The sequence below is a fragment of the Sturnira hondurensis genome, unplaced genomic scaffold (genome assembly GCF_014824575.4).
Source record: "Sturnira hondurensis isolate 20B ecotype Veracruz unplaced genomic scaffold, ASM1482457v3 Scaffold0007401, whole genome shotgun sequence".
Lineage (NCBI taxonomy): Eukaryota > Metazoa > Chordata > Mammalia > Chiroptera > Phyllostomidae > Sturnira > Sturnira hondurensis.
This window is the reverse complement of record NW_028080032.1, coordinates 2413850-2436470: the sequence shown is the minus strand read 5'-3', so window position 1 is coordinate 2436470 and position 22621 is coordinate 2413850. Positions and strand designations below refer to the sequence as shown.

Below are 22621 nucleotides of genomic sequence, written 5' to 3'. Positions count from 1 at the left end.
TTATGCATTTATTGGTTGCTTCTTTTTAAAATTATTTTATTGTTCAGTTTTCGAGCACCTACTGAATGCAGGCTAAGTGTTGGGTGTATGGCAGTGAACTTGACAACTTAGAGTCTATATTGGGAGGGCTGACAAGAAAACAACATACAGACACAGGTCCTTCTAAAAAAACCACTGTGCCCTTGCTCTTTTCAAAATATTCTCATGTGGCCACATTCCTGTGTCTAAGCTGACTGATTAAATCTTTCTAGGAACCAAATTTCTTCAATTCTCAAATTTAAGACTGATTTTTCTTCTTGCAATGTGCAGTGTGCATAAAAGTCATATTACTATGAGTACCATTGTTAGTAATAACATCATCTTTTTCTGCCCAGCTGTCCTAAAATTAGGACTTAAGTGCAGCCTAATTTCTTTTGTCTCCTCAGTGTCTTTATCTTCATTATCAACTAAACAAAGTAAAGGGAAGCCTGCCATTTAGGGCAGGGGCAGTGGTCTCCTGCTGGGAAGGCAAGGAGTCCAGAGGGACTGACTCAGCCCTGGGCCTCAGCCTTGGGCTCCTTTGGTGGTGTAGTCACTGTTTTGCATTTCACAGCTGCTACTGCACCAGGAAGAAGATGAAGTGGTGCCTCATCCATCTGCATTGCCCCCCAGGCTCAGAGATGAGAGAAAACAAACAAACCACAGATGCTCAATTACCCTCTTAACTATCATTTTTCGTCTATACTGGCGTTTTAAACGCAAACACCTCTGCGCACAAAAGGATGTTGGGTCAGGTTGCTCGTCAGCCAGCCTGGAAAAGCCTTGCCGATGAACCACATGTAGGTTTCTCTTGGGGGAGCATGAGTTTGATTTAGATTCTGAGTGCAGTTGTTTGCAGGATTCCCCTGTTCTTGAAGAATGGCTCCCAGTGAGGCTTTCTCAGGAGGCAGGGGAGACTTCGTTCTCTAGTCCGAGAAGCCTGTTTAGACTATAACCATTCCCATCTTGCCAATTGCCCGAGCTTTCCATGAACAATGACTTGGCAAAGCCCTGTGGATGTGGGAGATAGCGGAGACAGGTGGAGAAATGGGAAGGAAGGCGGTAGGAATGTCTGGCAGCATCTGGTGGAGGCAGTGTGCTGTATGCGCACACTGGGTGTTTTACCTGGAGGGTAGTCAGGGCTGGCACTGGGCACACGCTTCCCTGGGAGCAAACACCTCAGAACCAGGCAGACACAGCAAAGTGCAGTTTGCAAGCAGCCTCCATCAGTATCACCCCAGGGGGCCACTGAAAAACTACCAATTCTAGGATATCATCCCAGACTCAGTGAGAATCTCTGTGCTGAGACTCTAGAATCTGTATGTAGTTTCACCACACTCCCCAGGTAATTTTATGCAGCAGCATGAACAGGCATTTAAAAAAATCCTTCACTATCAGCCTACCTGCAACATTAGCCAAATTATTGGGCTTCTCTGTGATCATTTTCTCATCTGAAATAGGGCTGACTCGCCGATCCTTTCGAAGTTACTTTTGGATTCATGACAGTGCATTTAAGTCCCCAGCACATTGCCTGGCACACTTGGAAATGCTCCATAGAAGTTATTTTTAATATTTTACTAGCATAGTTCTTAATGTGCCTATTCTGATTTTGCCTGCCATACAAGTTCAAAAAAGACTCAAAGTGACTGAAGCAGAGGTTATAGCCTTGTATCCACAGTTTTCTGTCAGTTTAATTTGAATTCAGAATATGTTTCTGTGCAGGGATTTCTGCCCCCTGACCCTAGCCTAGTAAACTACTTAGGTGGGAGAGTCCATGAAATTGGGTGGAAAAAAATTATACCTTTCATTTTAACTAACTTCCTATGAAAGGTAGCATTCCCCTCAGTTATGAAAACAGGCACCAATCCACTGTAGTATAGCGGGAACTGTGTATTTGTCGTCAGTAGAAATCACATTATAGTTGTTAGGGAAATCTTAAAAAGTCATTTACTCCTCACTTTGAAACTATGATAGCCCTTTGCAAGATTTCGTTATTCAATAGTTTATAACCATAAACATTTTTAAAATGGCAACTATACTTTACTTGGTTTCCTTTGTAAGCTGATGTGTTTTACTTCATGTGTTTAAAACCCCCATTCCTGAGAAGGAGTCCATAGGCTTCAGACAGGCGAAAGGGTCCAGGGTGTGAAATTAAGCTAAGAACCCCAGGACTAATGGTGGCTTCAGTTGCCATTTAAAGTTACAGAACCTGTCAGGTGGTGTGCTGGGGAAGGACTCACAATGGCTCTTATGAGAGATGAGATAAATATTTGTTAGCACTGATCATGTGTTTTCTAGACTGTGGTGTGGGTGCTGGGGACATGTCAATGAACAAAACAGGTAAATACCTGCCCTGGCTGGTGTATGTGGCTCAGCAGATTGAATACCAACCTTCAAATCAAAGTATTGCTGGTTCGATTCCCTGTCAGGACACATGCCTGGGTTGTGGGTCGGGTCCCCAGTAGGGGCTGTGCAAGAGGCAAACACACATTGATGTTGTTCTTCCTCTCTTTCTCCTTCCCTTCCCTTCTTTCTAAAATAAAAATAAAAATTCTTTAAACAGGTAAATGTCCTGCCCTCATGGAACTGAAAATCGTGTGTGTGTGTGTGTGTGTGTGTGTGTGTGTGTGTGTGGTTTGTTCAGATTAATGCTGGGAGCCTTGGTTAGCTCAGTTAATATAAATCGTTTTATAAAACTTTGAAGTCAGCCCTGACTGGTGTGGCTCAGTTGGTTGGAGCATTTTCCCACATAACCTGAAAGGTCACGGTTTGATTCCTGGTCAGGTTACATACCAGGTTGCAGGTTCATTCCCCAGTCAGGGCATGTCCAAGAAGGCAACAATGTTTCTCTCTCACACTGTGATGTTTCTCTCTCTCTCTCTCTCTCCCCCTCCCTCCCTCCCTCCCTCCATTCTTCCTCCCTTCCTCTCTTTCTAAAAGCAATAAAAAATGTCCTTGGCTGAGGATTAAAAAATTTAAAGAAAAAAATCTTGCAGTTCTTTCTAGCTGTGTATTTTATAAAATGCTGCTGATGATAAGGCATAATTATCAAAGTATTTACTACCTGAGCAAACCTTTCAAGATAAGGAATACCTTTGCTTTGAGAGTAATGTACTTTGATCCAGAAATCAATAATTCTCCTTTTCTCAAGTCCTCATGTTGTCCTTCATTATCTATTTATACAGGTGATGTTGTCAGGACCCCATCCACATTCCTTCAGTCCTTCCCAAAATTCATCTTTGGCAGTTTCTGTATACTTCTGTGCCTCTTTCTATATTAGAGAGAACAAACTGCCTATGTATCTGGCAAGATGGACACTCCAAGAGTTGAAGCTATAGGAGCAACACTCAGCCAGTGAGGGTTAGGAGGTGGTGGGTAAATACCCAGCATATCCACCCCCAGAAGGACAATTCTGGAGCATCTTTCCCAGAAGGTCTCCAGTGGAATTGAGCCTCAGTTGCCTGTCATGGCTACCCATTCGTTAAAACTTTTTTTTTTGTTAATTTCTCTCTCCTCTTTGTTTCACTTCTCCACTCTGCCACATAGTGTGAGCTTCCTAAAATCATCTCCCAAATAAATTATTTATGTCAAAGTCTTTGGCTCAGGTTCCCTTTTTGGTAGAACTCACATTAAGGTAATATGTTCATTTGACTTGGAAATGCAACTCAAAAATGCACACATTTCAAGGCTCAAGTTGACCGGCTTTATCTCACAATTTGAGTTTGCACAGTGTCATGTCACAGAACTGTCACATGTTTGAAGGACACAGACCTGTCCCTGCTTGTACATTTTGTACATAAATTTGGACCAAATTTATCTTTTCTCTGCCCGGAACCTCACTGCCATCTCCTTGATGACACAATGCTGTTCACGTAACCAGTTTGAGCAAGGAGTCTGGACTCACTGAGTTGTTAACCTCATGCAGTAATTTTACTTTTCCAGTGATTTCTATTCAGTGTTCTTCCCAGTGGATGGTGGGGGTACAAGCATGACTCAGTCAATAAAAAAAATCAATCTCGTTCTAATTCAAAATAACTCCCCTCTCCTTCACTTGGGCTAAACTTGCACCAGAGAAAGGTAAAGAGGCAGGGGCAGGAAACAGATGTGCTCTCATTACCCTTTGTCCCTTCCAACTTCCTCTCCAAGACATGGGGTCCCACACTAATACATGGCCTAATTTATAAGGAGCAGTTGGGAAGGGAGGTTCTGGTAATCCATCCAGCTGTTTGGAGATGCTGTTGGAAGGAGGGTAGATGCTTGAATCTCTTTTGTGTAGTCTGAACCCTCAGCTATTTAGAGTGGTCTTAGCGTAGATGGCACACATAGTTTTCGGAGTCAGGTTTACCTCCACGCTGACCCCTTCACCCTGCAGAAAAGCAGCCATAGCTTGCTTTAGTTCCCACCAGGGTGCACCCCTCCAGTGCATTCTCCAGGTTGGGCATCCCCTTGCTTAGCTAAGGGGGTCGCCTTGTTTCTTGTTCCTTCTCCATGATCCATCAGAGCCAAAGGAGGCTGATGTTTTCTTCCATGCCTTGCAATGGCTTTGGGGACCTGCCTGGGAAAGGTTACCTAAATCTTTCTCATCCCTGGCAGACAACATACTACATCCTTTCTCATCATGGTGTCTCAAGCTAACGTAAGGGTTTTTGTTTTCTGAGTTTGCTAGGTGAGAAATAAAATCTTTATAAATAATTGTCCCTCTCATCTTCATGGGTTAAATGTTAACATCCTTTGTTACCTAAATGAGAAGGGGTGGGGGCAACACTCTCTTCTGGGTTATCAGAGAGCTCTCACCACGCCACCTTTAACCCCCAAACACCTTTTTATGTCTTTTGTTGGTCAAAAGCCTTCAGATCAGTTCAGCACCTTTGGAACTGGGAAGTAGAGTGAGTCTTTAACTATGAATTTGGCTTTCCTTGAACTTGGGCTTCCAGAATGTAATAATTATTTTTTCTCTGTAGTGATATCTATACCATAGTCTTATATTGTTTGTAACCTCTGGGGATGGGAATGCTTGTCTTTAGCTGACATCATCATGGTGTTACCTGTAACTTCATACAAACTCATTTGCATTCCCCATGATCATAACAAAACCATTCTTGGTTACTCAAGAAAACAAATTTGGGAAATCAGTAGAGTTTCTAATAACACAACGGGAAAAAGGCAAACATTTATTTTTATTTGCAAGTGCAGTTTCTGCCAATAATTAGTGCTCACAAAACCTTAAGCTACAGTAGCTTTTGGTAAACTCAACAAATAGCTTAAAAAATACTGAGTGATAAAAATTACAGAAAAATTTCCATTACTCTGTCAAAAAATGTTTGGAATCCAAAATCCACTATTTTCTGCAATGGTTTTGATATTTATTGTGGTTAAAAAAGAGATTTTCTTTTTCTTTTCTTTCTACTACATAGTCCTGGCTAAATTCATATAATCTGCTCCAGGAACTTTTAGAACTGCCATTTTTTTGGATTTTGATGGTTTTTATTGTTACATATTTATATTAATATTTTAATATTTTACATAAAACATTGACTTGTTGAGTTTTAGGAAATAAAATGACAGATTCTGTTTATAGTGAGGCATTTCCAGTTTGCGAGAAGATTGAAAAATCTAATAAGTAGAAGGTCATTTTATGCCTTTTTTTTCTCTCTTAGCTATAATAAATAATTAGCAACCTATTAATTACAAAAAGTTCTTAATTATGCTTAGAGCAACCAGAGCACTTCCACAAATTTAAGTTCCTATTTGTTACAGTCTGTAAAGTCATTGAGAAAAGCCTCTGGTTTTCCAGTTTGGTAACAAATGGCTTTTGTTTGATGCATAATTAATAGAAACTAATGATGACTATGTAGCTCTTTCAGAGTTTTAAAGGCAAATCTATATTGGCCTACAGTTAACATGCAAATTCATCCAACAAGCAACACAAAATGTACTGTAGTAGTCATTCGTTTTATCAACATTTGAGAAGATCTAGTCAGCAGCACAACTCTCCTAGGCTGGAAACACACAACATGGTCACAACTGAAGTCAGGTCACACCCTTCCTAATTCACCCTCTAGAGTCAGTTCAGACGTCCAGCACAACACATGAACACTAGTGATTAATACTGTGGTACAAAGGTAAATACAGACAAGAGTTTGGTGTGTTAGCATACGGAGTTTCAAAAACAGTGACAAACAAAACCAAACATCTTGCCCTGTTCTAGCTTCTTTCCCTTTGTGAGACTGGAACATTCTGAAACATACAACTTGGGGGACTGAGTCCAATGATCCTAGTACTGAAGCTGTTCCTTGGGAGGGAAATTTGGCCACAAGGGGACATCACACCCATTTGAGACAGGGCACCAGGGGAAATATCCTGGTGTGGGGAAATGGGTTTGTGACTAAAATCGTCTGAAAGGAAAATGAGATTTCTCAAAATATTTTGCTTTATCCCAAACAGTAGTTTGGTGGTATACTTGTGGCTCAAATTTTATTTTTGGTTGGATAAATGAAATGTGTACCACCATCACCATCACTCTTAATTCTTCCATCACATAAGACACTTGTTAAGATAAGAAAGATATTCTATTAAAGCTGACGGTGATTGAGAGTCATTCAGTATTCAAAGTTCCTAAAGAATCGTTGGTTCTCTGAAAGGGATAAAAAAGTAGGAAAGGCTTTGTTCAAACTCTTGCTAGTAAACAAGTATTACTTCAACTGATACAATGGCTACGTGACATCAAAGTACTATAAATTATCAAAACTATCGTACAGAAAAATTACAAATTCATTGCAAAATACATTACACTGCTACCATTAAGAAAAAGTGCTTTTTTGTTTTCCTTTCTTTTTTTTGCCAGAAAAGTATTCTTTCAATATAGAAAATCCTATGCGTTACCCTGCATGTGGCTAGGATATATCATAATGGAGTTCATACTGAGTCCTTCTGATTTGCTGGATGAAGGGCTGAAAAATATAATAATGACTTATGAAAGCTGCACTCCCAATGATCATGCCAGCTGTCAGTGGAGAGATGCCTCTTCAAGACACAAGAAGATGCCCTGGTCTGTTGAACCCTGCTGGTCATCACAATGTCCCACCAATCAGCTGGTTAGAATGCACAGGCCTTTTGCATGTTCTGTGATTTCCTCTTGTTCTCCTGAATTATTCTCATATCCTCATCTAGCTTTGTCACCTAAATGAATCCTTTGCTTAGTGATGCCTGTATTGTCTCATGAGGGGAACGATGCAAGATGGCGGACCTGCCAGTTTCAAGAATGGATGTCCAAGGAGTTCCTGGGCTGTGGCTCTTTGAGAAGGCTCCCTCACCAACATCAGGTCTAGGAATCCCCGGAGCATGGAAGAAACCTGTGAAAACATCGATACCATCATGAGGACAAACACAGAGAGCCAACCCAGTCCCCCTAAAATGGTATCCCAGCCAATTCCCAGAAATATCGTATCTTGCTGTGTATAGTGCATACTTTTTTGCCCACATTTTTTAGGGAAAAATAAGGACGTGCATTATACAGGATATAATGATTACATAATCCTGTGTATAATATACACAAAAACACCAGTGTGCATCACACATGGCGAAGTAAATTATCATTCTATCAACATCAAATTCCAGAAACAGCTTAAGAAGATATATTGCCTTTATTAATGTGTTTTCCTTACCATCTTCAAGTTTGAAATGATAGGAGTAAGTCACAGTGCAATGAAGAATGACAATTTATTTACTAAATAAAATTATAATGTTAATAGTGATAATAGCAGCTATGAAAAGGTACTTTCTATGCACAGGCCCTGGCCATTCTTGTTTGGTGAAGTATGGTAAACATGGAACAGCTAGCTTTATTTTTCTAACAACAACCACCATTTGGGCTTCTGTAAGAATATCTGACATGGATAGTATTTCCCCTTGTATTTCTTATAATTTAATTTTGAGGAATAGTTCACATATATTCAAATGCATAAATGTTAAATATTAAGTGTATATTTTATAATAGGTAAAACATACCTATTTTCACATACATTAACACCTATTTACTCTCCATCTCTATACAAATGTAGAACATTTCTCCATTCTAGGAGGCTGCCTCAGGTCCACTTCCTATGAGTACCCAGCTCCCTGCAAAGGGTTGCCACTCTCCTGACCTCTAAAAGCATTAATTAATTTTGTCTGCACTTTTTCTTTCTAGAAATAGAGTCATAGGGTCATATACTGTCAACTTTTCTGTCTGGCTTCTTTCACTCTTCATTGTGTCTGTGAGATTCAACCCTGTGTGGCAAAAGTTTTATCCTTTTCATTGTTGTATAGTATTCACTATTGGATTATAGCACATATTTTTTATCCTCCATTTGGGAAACAACCTTGGGCAGTTTTCAGTTGTTGACCAGTTGGATCAAAGCTGCTCTTTTACATGAATTTGGAGAACATCACACTCATTTATATCAGGTATGACCCTATTTTGATACCATTCTATTTAAACCACATTCATTATTTAAACTTAGTCCAATGCAGGAAAAGTTTCCATCTCCTGTTCAATTCAAGCAGTCTCCCCTTTTTTTTTGGGGGGGGGTGGGCAGGCCCACACACCCTGTATGAGTAATTTTATTGGGACTGTTCCCTAAGGCTTAGGGGTGTGGGAAGAGGAGATGCCATCATTATAAACTAGTCTCCCCTAAAAGACAGCCCCACTCCCCTCTCTTATTGTCATGAGGGAGATGGGACAGGAGGTGTGTGTGGGGCCAGTGTTTACAGCACTGGTCCTCTCAGAAAGCCCTGCCCTCATTGGTGGCCACCTCATTTTAGCATCATTTTTTCTGTTTGGCCTTACTAGTCAATCCTTGGAAAACAGGAGAGATGTTACTTGGCCCCTTGACCATGTCCTTGATCGCCCTGCACAGTCTAGCCCCTGATGACCTCTTTGGCACTAGCCGTTCTCCTTGCTCACTTTGCTCAGCCATATAAGCTGTCCCCTTGGCTTATGGACTCTGCACTCATTGTCTCTCTGCCTTGGACATGTTTCTCCCAGATCTTTGCATGGCTTGCTTCTTTCCATTCACATTCCAGTTCGGGTGATCTCTCTCCAGAAAGAGCTACTTTTGCTCTTCAACCTAAATGACTTCCCAGTCTTTTTTCCTGCAGACTCCATAACATCACAGTATTTTATTTGCTTCATAGCATGTGCTGGTCTCTGAAATTATTTTGTTCATCTATTTGTTTATAGTTTATTATCTGCCTGCCCAACTAGAATGTGAGCTCTTACGAGTCAGGGAACCTGGGGCCTTGTACTGTGATATCCCCTGCAATTAGAATAGTCTCTATCCTACAGTAGGTGCTCAATGAGGCAGTGTTGAGTGGAGCATCTGATTTACTCTTCTAGCCAACCCTATGAGAGGATATGAATGTATGCCATTTTACAAATGAACTCCAGAGATGCAGGGGCTGAATCCCTTGGTGAGTGAGTGAACAGGAAGAGCAGAGATTTGAATCCAAATGGCTCTAATTCCAAAGTCCCTGACTATAAACCAGGATCTGCTCCTAGGTGTGATGTGCCAGTCTTTAAAACTTCAGGGAGACTGAAAAATCCAAGAAAAATTTGAACTTGAGCAACAGATGCCACATCTCACCTTGTGTAGGTCCTTCACTTGTGGAGGTAAACTGTCCCGGATCCTCCTCATTGCCTGGAGGGGAGGCTCGTTAAAATAGGGGGGTTCACCGTCAATCATTTCTATCACCATGATCCCCAGAGACCAGATGTCCACCTGTTAGGCACAATTCTCTGATTATTTCGGGCAGAGAGAATATTTTGCAACATAGGATGTGTCCGGGGAACCAACAGATTCATACTCATTCATAAACTAATGTGGTATTTATAATCTTTCAATATTTATAACACGGATTTACACTCAACACTGAATTGTTGAGTTACTGAGTGTTTCCTCAGAGGCTTCATTGGTTTTCTACAGACAACTATAGTGAAGGTCCTGACAGTTAGGGTCACACAAATATCCTAACATGCTGAAGTTTAGAACTTTATACAATTTTACCCTGTTGATTTTGATGGCTAACTGTCTACCAGGGCAGGTGAAAAAAATCCAAACTTTTATGTTATAAATACAGAGAGGAAAGTTACATTTAAGTTGTAAAAGAAATAAGACGAGTTTTTGAGACATTCATAACGAACTGCGAAGAGCTACATTGCACAACACAGTATACGCTGATTCTTGTACTGATTTGATTTTTAAAAACAGTTCTCCCCCCACCCCACCCCCACCCTTTGGAGTTCTCTCCTTTGTGTTTTATCATTTTGAAGCAGCAAGCACAAAGCCCTGCTTTAAAAAACCACTTTCAGGGAATAGAGAAAAGGAAGAGATGACAAGCAATTCTTTCTGAGTAAAGAATGGGGAGCCTGGACAATGAAAGGCCCTAGCTGTGCTATAAATTCCCAGTTACAGTCCCTTCCCTGTTAGAGCCTCACTGCACCTCTTATCAGTTAGCTGCATTCCTGCTATAACCCTGGCAGTAACCTTCACTGAGAATTTATGCTCTTGGAACCACAGTGAGAGAAATCAGTTGAGTACTCATCTAAGGGCAGGCACGCAAGGGAAAGAGAGCAGAGTCTGCCTTAACTTATGCTGATATCCTTAGCTCATTGATCCATGCCACCTCTTCTGTGCTGCTTCTCCTCTCTTCCAGTCTCCTTCTACACCACAACACTGGCAACACTGTGCCAAGCCCAGCTGGAGTGAGCTCCTCACCTCAGCTGTGTGTAGCGTCTTGCATGCTTCAGAGCTTCTACTCACACTACTCTTTCTCTAGAAGGCCTCCCATTTTTACAAATCTAAACCTTATCCCTAAAATAATTATGAGCAATTGTTTCCATTCCAGAGGAAACAGGAATTATGCTATAATTTGACATATAATGTTCACAATATTTCTTTCTGTGGGAAAACATTATCGCTTATCTAATTACTACCTCTCTCTCATGGAGCTATCTCTGACCCTCTACCCTTTGAGTCATCACACCTGCGTGTCTGTGTGTGTCTCTGGTCACTTTTCAAGTTGCATTATCTTGCTCTGTGGTTGTCTGCCACAGAGGGGGTATCAGAGTTTGAATCAGTCTCCCCCAGTGTCCATCTCAATAAACTCCCTTAGGTCAGTGTTGGGGCAACATCCTCCCTTCTGCCACTGCATACTCTGTGATGAGTCTAGTGAATGGGGGCCAGATGTGGAGTTAAAGGTCATCACCCTGATCTCCTGTGCTCATTAACTATCTCAGAACCACTGTATCCCTGAGGGTGTTCAGGCCCTGCCTCTTTCAAATGATGGCTGTCATCCCCTTACCTCTGTCCCATAAGGTAGCCTAGAAATCACCTCAGGTGCCATCCAGTAGGGAGTTCCAACCAAGGATTTCCTCTTCGGCACCTCTTTGGAAACTTGAGCACAGAAACCGAAGTCAGACAACTTTATCTGGAAAGTAAAGGAAGGCAACGAATGAAAAACTTAGAAATACTGGCTTGAAGATCCAGAAACACNTATCTCAGAACCACTGTATCCCTGAGGGTGTTCAGGCCCTGCCTCTTTCAAATGATGGCTGTCATCCCCTTACCTCTGTCCCATAAGGTAGCCTAGAAATCACCTCAGGTGCCATCCAGTAGGGAGTTCCAACCAAGGATTTCCTCTTCGGCACCTCTTTGGAAACTTGAGCACAGAAACCGAAGTCAGACAACTTTATCTGGAAAGAAAGGAAGGCAACGAATGAAAAACTTAGAAATACTGGCTTGAAGATCCAGAAACACATAGAGACTTTAAAATTCAAAACAAAACAGTCTCATTAACAGGTCTTGGAATATTGGTGAAGGGGTTGTCAAACCCTTTTAGTGGAAAGGCACAAGCCATTTTAATAAAAACAAACACACAAACAACCTCTCATGGCTCCAGCAGGTAAATGTTTAAAGTCCTGCTGCTTATATCTTTTATAAAATACTGAAACCAAAACATTTAAAAATTAAGTATACTGCAAACAATAAATTCATTAAAATTGAAACCCACAACTTCAGTGTAACATATGAGTGTCAGTAAATTGCCATTCTTAATAAGAGTTTTATATAAACTGCTGCAGTTAAGGTTCTTTTGCATCAAACACATTTAGATTTCTAAGTACCATGAGAAATTCAAATAACCAGCCTTATTGATGCATTTGATTTATTGCAAGAACTCATTTATATAGGATACATTAAATATTGGCTCACTTTTTCTTTTTGTTTTCCTCCTTTGCTCATGACAATCAAAGTTGCCATATGGGCATCAAGTTGGAAATGTGGGCAACAAAATTGAGTGTTAGCACCAGGGGTGTGAGATGGTGACCCTAATGAGCCAATGTACATGTATGTTCTTCATCTTAGGTATTATCTTTTTAAAAGCCTGAAAACTCTTGCACTGAGCTTTTATGAATACTCTTAGGAATATGCTGAACCATTAGGCATTGTGCCAGTTTATATATTCCAGATGACAGGGATTCAGTTTATTTCTAGAAGGCATGATTCCTGTTCATGATGATCTGTTATGAACTTCAGATGGCCTCACTGAAGAGGACTGCCCCTAGGGTTGTTAGTGATGTGACAGAACACACATTCAAAGACAACAATCATTCAGGCATTGGTTGGCAATGGTTCAGAATGGCCATTTGAAGTTCAAATTTCCATACACCAAAGGTAAAGTCTCAATGGCACAAATTCTCCCTTGATTCTCTTCATACCTCTCTGAACATTTTTCAGCCTTTTTTCCCTGGCTCTACCTCTGCTGACTATACCTTAAATATTGGGCTACATAGGGTTCAGGTTTGAACTCTCCCCTCTTTTCTTTTTACATACTCTTGCTGGATACTCTTTTGCCTCCATGCTTAATGCAGACTTCTCTCTTCCATTCTTAAACTTATACTTCCATCTAGTATATGTTTCCACGTGGAGTTAATTTTTCTGAAGGGGATAAGGTCTGTGTCTCTATCTAATTTTTGCATGTGGATATCCAGTTGTTCCAGCACCATCTGTGGAAAAGACCGTTTTTACTCCATTGCATTATCTTTACTCCTTGTCATAGAGCACTTGACTACATTTATATGGACATATTTCTGGGCTCTCTATTGTGTTTCATTGGTCTATTTATCTGTTCTCTTGCCAATATCACACTGTCTATAAAGATGACAGTGTGAATTGTCACTAAAGTCAGGTAGTTCCAGTCTTGCAACTTAGTCCTTCTTTAATATTTGTTGGATATACATTGTGTTGATCTTTTGCCTGTCTGTGCAAACTTAAGAATTAGTTTGTGAATATTCACAAAATAGCTTGCTGGGATTTTGACTGGGATTGCATTGAATTTATAGATTAAGTTGGGAAGAACTGACATCTTGACAATATTGAGTCTTCCTATCCATAAACATGGAATGGCTCTCCCTTTAGTTAGGTCTTTGGTTTCATTAATCAGAATTTTGCTTATAAGATCTTGTACATATTTTGTTACATTTATAACTAAGTGTTTAAATTTGGGGTGGCACTGATATAAATAGCATTGTGTTTTTAATTTCAAATTCTACTTTGTTCATTGCTGCTATATAGAAAAGTGATTGACATTTGCATATTAATGATATATCCTTCAACCTTGATATAATTCCTTATCACTTCTAGGTGTTATTTCTGTTGATTCTTTTGGATTTTTTACATAGACCATCATGTCATCTGTGAACATACAGATTTATTTCTTCCTTCCCAATCTGTATATATTTTATCTTTTTTCTTGTCTTATTGCATTATCTAGTATTTCTAGTATGATATTAAAAGGAATCGGTGGGAAGGGACACCTTTGCCTTTTTCTTAACCTTACTGAGGAAGCATATTCAATCCTTAAGCATGCTTTAAAGCCCGATCACTTCTCACTTCCTCTAGAATTGTTTTCATGTGCCCATATTGATCTTCCCCCTCTCTAGATTTGAAAGAACTCAGCACTCATTCAATCTTGAACTGTTTTCTGTTGCTAATTTTGTCCCTCTGCATAGAAGCAATATTCCTCAAGGGCAACAGCTTTGCCTTTTACTTGTGAAGTCTTACTGTGTTCCTTAAGAGCTGGGAAAGAGTAGGTACTCAAGACACAAATGCTACTAATAGATTTTATTTTATACTGACACATATATGATATCAGGTCATGTAATAGACACATTGGTGCTATTCTGAAACCACCATTGACTTATTGAAGACAGCTGTTTCTAAAATCAGAGTTAAAGTACAAATGAATAGGGTAATGTTCTAGAAATGATGAATGTGCTTTTTCTTCTTCCACTTCCTTGTTCATAATCTTCTTCCTAATCAGGACAATGTCAGTGATGGTGTGGTTTGGGTTGAAGGAGATTAGATTGCTCCAGATAAATGCCAGAGAAAGTTGGTTTTTTCATAATAGCCTGGACACCAAGAATCAAACCCAGATTTCCATGCGGTATGAAGAAGAAAGCTCTGGGCCCATGGCAGCTGGTCCACAATCCTTGGTGCCCTATTACAAAAGGAGTCTATAGTTCAGAGAAGTGAAAAGTCCTACATTCCTGAGATTATGTGAAGAAGAGAATGAAGAGCAGTGATTTGATTACATCAGGCCTCAACTCTTTATTATATATCATTTCCCACCACCCCAAGCAGATGATGGTGGGCTTCAGATATATCTGAGTGGCATAAATGCCCACATAAAGAACGGAGAGGAGAAACCATATGCATCTGTCTTCAGAGGCAATATTCAAAATATGTAATAACCAGATTCACCTACACGAATCCGAATTTAGACAGAAAGTTAAGTGGTATCCATCTTTAACGAGGCAAAGGGGGTTGGATACTCCAATGACTTGAAACAGTGGACATTTACCAACAAGCATGGAAATATGGTAATACTTTAATAATGACTGTAGATATGCTAGTGAATACCAGATGAACATCAACCTTGGCTATGCTGAATCTGACTTCCATGAAGAAATGGCACAAACAGAGTGGATGGAAGCAAACCTAAGGCAATGTTATTGGCTTCCATGAAACCATCATAGACTCATTGAAGACAGCTAGCTTACTTCAGAATCAAATATCTGAATAGCATACATCCCCACAAGTGCAAGGGAGAAGATTTTTGTGTGTTGTGCAGAAATCCAGAAGCTCCATCAAATCTCAGAGAGGGACTGGGGAAGTAAGTGCTCACTGAAAGCCTATAGTTGAGATGCGGAGTCAGCCCCAAAGATGACTTTTAAGACTTATGGCAAGAGGCTGGAAGCTGCAAGGTACAGCAGAGGTGCACTCCTGAAAAGTCCAGCTGATGGAACCTGTTAATCCTAGTGGTCCCCAGTCCAGGGAGCAGAATAGGCCAGTTTTCTCAAGTCGGGGACTAGGGAGGAACAAGAAGATAGTCTTCTCTCCTTCACCCTGAGGTCCCACAATCCACATTTGTCCCCTTTTCTCCCAGACTCCACCTTAAGAAAGATGGAGGTGGTAGGTGTAAAGAGGGAGTAAGCTGGTGGCCAAATCACAAGGACTGGGGTCTTAAAAGTACCAGTTAAAACTTATAATAATGTGGTTAAACTTTGATAGGTAATGTTTAAATTATTTAAGCATACTAAAACTAATAGACTGAATTTTAAAAGATTTTTGAAAAAAATCTAGTCTGTGGAACTTTCTGAAGTAGTTCCACAGACTAGATTCCACTTTGTGAGTTGAGGTAAGTTTTCAGAATCGATTAAATTATAATTTTGTATGTGCATGTGCATGCAGTTATTTGCAGAGCTTGATTATGAGCAAATCTGTAACTCTACTACATGGATGGTAGAAGAGGAACAGTTTTGTGAATTTTTTGGCCTGTAAATTTAAGAAAGCTGCATGATTAAGGAGTGGAACATATTTGCATTTTGGTATTGACACTTTTTAATGTCAATATCTCTAGCACGCCTTTCTCTTTATGGACTTACACAAAATGACCCCACACTTGCCAGACTAATAATTATCTCCCTGATAAAACGTAAGATGAGAAATTGAAACTCAACACTCGGAAGTTAGGCCTATTTTATTGTCGGAGTGCAAGTGTGTCTGCATATATATTTTTGACTCATCCAAGTACATAAAGGAGACAATTTTCCAAAAGAACATAATTGCACACAACATTCATCCAAATAAATCTGCAAGTAGATAATGAGAACTCAAGTAATTAGTATAATAAGGCATTGTAGGCAGACCTTAAAAGCAAATCACATAGACTCTCAGCTGAGCCTTATTTTAGATAGAATGGTGCAGTGTGCCTGCTTAGGAAACCACCTTTGTCCTGCTAATGCAGTTAGGCTAAGAGAACTGTAGCTAGCACACTGCCTGCCCCCTTAAAGAAGAACATGGAGCTTGTTTCAAGGCGGCCAAAGAACTAGAGCTAAGAGCTCAGACGAAGCTGCTATTTAAACCTGAGATCCTATCCATTTCAATGTGTCCTGGCTGGGAATCAGAGGCCCCACCAAAACATGGGAGGCAGGGCAAAAGAGGCTATCCACAAGATAGCTATAGGTTTAAAATAAAATGTAAAACTCTCATTCTGTAAATTGCATACACCCAAAGAATTCTTGCTTCTGCTCCAGGTTTCTTGCATGCATGCAAAAGCAGGCTTTTGAGCTTGGTTCCTGAGTGTTTTGTATAAGGCAATGGTACCCAACATCTGTAGCATCAGCACCCCCTGGGAACTTGTTAGAGATGCAGGTTCTTGGGTACTGCCCAGACTGACTGAATCAGAAACTCTGGGAGTGGGGCCCAAGAATTTGCTTTTTGGCTAAGGTCTCCAGGGGGGTTGAGGCTCACTAGAGTCTGAGAACTGTTTTTAAGAGGAGCAGTGACTCAGGGACCAAGGAACAGAGAGGTAATGGAAGGGGCCAGAGAGACGATGATGCCCCCGGCTCAAGGTCCACTTTTTCAGCTGCCATGCCCAAGAGGAGGAGGAGGGTATCACAGTGACTAGGCTGAAACAGCACAGAGGCTTTAGCCAGTTCCTCTGCCATTTGGGCAGTAGGCACTTGCCCAAGACTCTACAGTATTCGAGTGGGAGACTCAGATCTGAGTCCCATGCCGCAATTCCCGAATTAGGAAAAGTAACCTGTGTGGAGTGGCAGGGAAGGGAAGACAGGGAGCGACTTGGTGTATCTCAGAGACCACTGGAAAGAAATGAATTTAAGTTGTTAATACACAATCAGCCTTACAAGAAATATTACGTGAACCTTTCAGGATGGAAGGACACGAGATAGTAATAAGGAACACCAGTAATTGTAATTACAGATACAAAATTAAAATATAGAATAAATGTAATTTTTTGTAAAAAGAAAAGAAAAGAAAGAAACTATTTAACTGGATCGAGTCTCTGTTTATTTAAGAAGAACATTTGGGAAATAGCCTTCAGGTCTTTTAATTATAAAATTCTAGTTATTTGAGAGACAACAAAACTCAAATGCCCAAGAGAGTCAGGCAAAAAATATCAATGAATTACATGGTCTGTGTGAAAAAACAAGGGGTGCGTGCCTTTGGGAAATAGACACTGACTTCCAGCTGCTGGTCAGGGGCACAGGAAAAAGGGTGTGGGACGGTCATAAAGCCCTGATTGCCAGTGTCTGCCCCCTTACCTATTCTTTACCCTCCCTTCAAGTCCTGTGGGAGAGGGACACAGCCACCTTTTGTTGTTTGTGAACATTATGTTCATTTGGGCTCCCCAGAAGCACACGCTGAGACAAGGATTCAGTGCTAGGGAAATACAGGGAACACTAGCAGTGAAATGGGTAAGTACAACAGAGAAGGGAAGGTAGTCAGTCAAGGGTTAATTACCCAGTAAGTTACCACAGTGTAAACTAGATCTGGATCCTGCTGAGGAAGTTTGGGAGACTGTGGAGGATGTGTGCCTCAGACCTACTGCACGCAAAGGTGAGAGATTCGATATTTATTCACCAGCTCCCATTATTTGTTTCTGGGCTGTTCCAAGGGAGTGTGGATGTTAATTCCTTGGAATTTCCAGCCTGCTTTGTACTAGAAAAGCAGACAACTGGATGGCAGGAGAAAATCCCCAGGTAAAGAGATGCAGGTGGTGGCCCTTGGCATTTGGAGCAGGAGCACAAACTTTGGAAGTTCCAGGTGGGGACCCAGCAGTGTCTGCTGTGGTGCTACTTGGCCTCATCACACGGCCTCCATCACCGCCATGTGTGAATCCAGGCACGGTGCTGTCATACAACGTAATTTTGTGGCAGAGAAGACAGAAATCTGAAATTTTATTTGAAAGCTCCCAATTTTTAAATTGTGACAATCAATTTATAGATAAAAAATGACCAGAAAGATTACTTGTGTGTGTGTCCCTGCTGATTTTTTTTTAATTGTTTGGAGTGCGGGGAGGGAGAGAGAAGTGAAACACCACAACATTGCTTTGTTGTTCCACTTAATGCATAAATAGCCATTCATTGGTTGATTATTGTACGTGCCTTGACCAGGGAACAAACCTGCAACCTTGATGTATGGAGAGGACTCCAACCTACTGACCTTCTGGGTCTAGACTCTCCCTTTTTAATAAAGGCACTGGGCGTAATAGGTTTGAATTTCACTCCAACCAATGAATTTGATAAAAGTCAATCACGCACTGGCTAGTGGCCCCCGAGTATCACCTCTCAAATTCAAGCCCCAGGCCAAGGACAGACTGTAGATGAATTGGCTCAGCCCTCAATTGCAAGGGTGGGGTGGGGGTTGCCCTCTCTCTGAGTGTCTCCCTTGTACCTCATTTACATCCTATGGTTTTACACAAATTTCTTCACGTAATTCTTGCAACCACTTTGTGACATTCAATTTATTTTCCCTCTCACACCCCAAACATCACATTCCCCTTGCTTAAGACAACTTAGTGACTCACTGGATATTATTTCTGCCATGGACAAATAATGAACAATCTACTTTCAGTTGATAGCAAATAATTTCCTTTCTAGTTGTTGAAGAGGCCAGAAACAATGTATACTTTTAAATCTGAATAACTTACTTAAAATTTTTTTATTTTGAAATAATTAGGAGGTTGCAAAGAAATGTGGACCCCGCCCTCCCTAATATTAGCAACTTACACAACTGTAGTTCCATATCTACACCAAGAAATCGCTGTTGATATAGTGCATAGCGCTTATTCCAATTTCATCAATTATATCTGAAGTATATGTATGTGTGTACATACTCTGCAATTGTATTACACTGTGGCCTTGCATAACCACAACCATGATTGTGTACTCAACTGCACCCTCACTGAGAGATTCCCTAGTGCTGCCTCTGGATAACCACACACTCCGAGTGCTGAGGCCCTGGGAACTGCAGACTTTCTGTATATTCCTATAATTATATTATTTCACAAATGTTACATAGATGGAATTATGCAGTGCAATTCTTTTAGATATTAGCTTTTTAAAAAAATCATCATACATTCCTTGAGATTCATCAAGTATCCCTTATTCACTCCTTTTTATTATTATTTTATTTATTTACTCTTTTGGCTGAGTAGTATGCCATGGTACAGATGCACCACAGTCTAATTAACCATTTTCAAGGATATTTGGGGAGTTTCTAGGTTTGGGTTATTATGAATAAAACTGCTGTAAACATTTGTGTGTAAGTTTATGTGCCCAAATAAGTTTCTGTTTCTCTGAAGTATATGTCGTATGGTAAGTCCATTTTTAGTTTTGAAAGAAAATGCCTATGTTTTATAGTGACTGTACCATTTTATATTCCCACTAGCCATGTATGAGTAAGAGGTGTTCTCACTGTTTTTCATTTCAGCCATTTTGATAAATGTGCATTGATATCTTCTAGTTTTAATTTGTATTTCTCTCAGGGCTAATGACATTGATTGCATCCAAACAGAAAGAGAGACCAAGACAGCTTGTGTGACAGACTATATTTCCCCAAAAGCCAACAACAGTATCGCCCTGTCCACAAACTCTTCTTCCTCTCACTGAGTGTCTGACATTTGTGACATTCCTCTCCCTGAGGAAGGTTTTTTATTCCACCCCCTCCCCAAGTCTGAAAGGGCTGTGACTACAGTGGAAGTGACACTGTCTCACTTTAGGCTATGTCTTTAAAGTGGCATGCACTTCCACCCTGTTTTCTTGGAACATTCACTCGGGACACAACCTCCATGCTGCAAGGAAGGCCACACAGTGAGGCCATGTCCCAGGTGTCCAGGCTGCCAGCTCCTGCTGCACACGCCCCTTCAGCCAGCACTCACTACCTGACATGTGACTGAGGAAGATGCTTCGCTGTATCATCTGAGCACAGGTCAGGCCAGCACTGGCTAGGGGAGCCCAACCAACTCTCAGAGCAACGTGAGAATGCTAAAATGACTTTCGCTTCAAGACGCTCAGTGTTGGCGTGATTTGTTATAATGACAATAAATGAACAAAAATGTCTTCTCTATAAAACTCCATGGTCTAATAGATGAGTACAAACTGTACTCTCAGACTTTTCTTAGAGTGACCACATTCCATCTAAAACAACATTTTTTTTTTCTGTCTAGAAACTGAAGAAGCCCAGTGGAGTCAACACAGTGCATTGTTCTGAAATGTGGATGAGCACACTCTGGCCAAGAGAAACAGGATCCACTCAACATGTGGCTTGTCCCCTCTTCCTGGTACAGTCACACCCCTGAGAACCACAGGCTCCACTTGGTCAGAAGTCTCTGCTATAAGATCACCACTTCAGAAGGGTCTTCTCTGATCGGTCTCTATAACTGACCCATTCTGCCCCATCCCACCTCCTTCCCCTGCTTAAATTCAATAGTTCCAGCAACCTTAGTGCTTATCACTGCCTGTCTGGTGGTGACTTTATTTGTGTAGTTATCTATTTCTTTATTATCACACCTCTGTGCCCCTAATATATTTAATGAAGTAGTGATTTTGCTTTATTTCTTCTTTAGGACCTAGAACCATCCCTGGCACACAGTTGACTTTCAGGTAATAGTTATTGTATGAGTGACTGAACAAACCAATAAAACTAAAGCACTAACAAGGTGCTGGTCCCTGTGAACACTTGGTTGGGGGCATGGAAATGCAGGCAATGTTTGAAACAGGTTCTGTCCACGAGAATGATGCTGAATGATTCAATAACCTTAATACCTTGTGGGGAGGGGGAGATATTTAAGTGAGCTGATTAAACAATGAATTATTACCTTAGCATCATGTCTGATTTTTACATCTGATATGTACTTAGAGCCAGAAAGCCTTTGTCATGTGTTTCTAGAAACAAGGAAGGGAAGTCTGGCTTGAAAGTGCCCTGTTTTGCTCGTTTTGCTCGCACCAGTCCCCAGAGCCAGTTTGTGGACCAGTTTCAATGCTTTGCAAATTGTGCTCTGAGGTTGGGGGGCCTCATCTCTGTCTTTCCTGAGTCAGGCCAGGATAAGGGTCCTACTGTTTTCCTGTAGCTCTCCTGTTCTGTGGGAGAGTGCGCAGAAATGGTGACATATTTGTCTCCTTCCTGCATCCATATCCCTTAACAGTGTGACTTTGCATCTTCTCCCATCATCAGGTAAAGTCTATTTCCCCAACCCTTACATCTAGGCTTGACCTTGTGACTTTGGCCGAAGGATGTTAGCAAACATGATGTAGGACAGTGGTAGATTCAGAAGTGTGTGTACACTGGGCTTTCCTCTGTTGCTGCTCTTGGGAACCTGGCCACAGGCAGCACACGAATGAGCCTGGGCTAGCCTGCTGGGAGATGAGTAACATGTAGCTATCACCCCATACTGGCCTGGCTGAGGGCCAGCCAAGTGCCAGGCAAATGAGGGAGGCTGTCAACTGCACGCTGACCACAAATAAAACAGATAGTTGTGCTGATGCCATCTGGAGCAGAGGTGAGCTGTCCCAGTTGAGGTCAGCTCATGTGCTGACTCAGAATAATGAGCAACTACATGGTTGCTGTTTTAGGCCACTAACTGGAGAGTGTGTGTTATAAAGCAAAACTGACTGTTATATACTGTCTTTTAAAAAGTTTTTAGTTAGAACAATGCAGAAGCAGGATTTAAAACTACGTGTTAAACATAATCCCAAGTTTGCAAATGATATATATGATCTTCATATAGAAAATAATACAATAATAAATAATAACACAAGAAAATACTATGTGTTTTGCATATTCACAAGTGTAAATCTACTTCTAAAAAATAAATTTCTGCAATAAAATCGACAATTATTTTTTAAACAAAAGAAGAAAAGCCAAAGGCCTAGGTCATTTTCCTCTGGCTGCCTTCTGGCCATTCCTGGGCAAATTCTGATGTGACATGAATGTTTTCCACATTGCAGAGGTTGTTGGGTTGTGACACAGATCATCAAAGGAACAGCTGGCTCCATTCATCCCAGGGCTCTTACCTTTAGTGGACATTTCAGGGAAGTTAAAAGGACCTAAATAGTGAAAATTTATTCTTCAAAACTTCCATTTAAACCTTCTGTAGAACATCAACTCATTCTTATCTTGGCTGTTGAATTCTATGTTCTTCAATACCATGGTGTGGCTGATAAGTTTCACCAGTATCCCTTGAGGAAGTTGTGGTGATGGGA

General features: G+C 40.8%; 1 protein-coding gene across 1 annotated transcript in view; it reads right to left on the bottom strand.

Moving 5' to 3' along the window:
• Nucleotides 1-5290: 5290 nt before the first annotated feature.
• The window catches only part of PAK5 (p21 (RAC1) activated kinase 5), a 99723-nt gene continuing 82392 nt past the window's right edge, over nt 5291-22621 (bottom strand). Inside the window, exons 6-8 of the mRNA XM_037051654.1 lie at nt 11624-11749; nt 9642-9776; nt 5291-7370 (exon numbers count right to left, since the gene is read on the bottom strand). Of these exons, the coding sequence (XP_036907549.1) occupies nt 7215-7370; nt 9642-9776; nt 11624-11749 (417 nt within the window). The 3' untranslated portion in view covers nt 5291-7214. The remainder of the gene's footprint in view (nt 7371-9641; nt 9777-11623; nt 11750-22621) is intronic.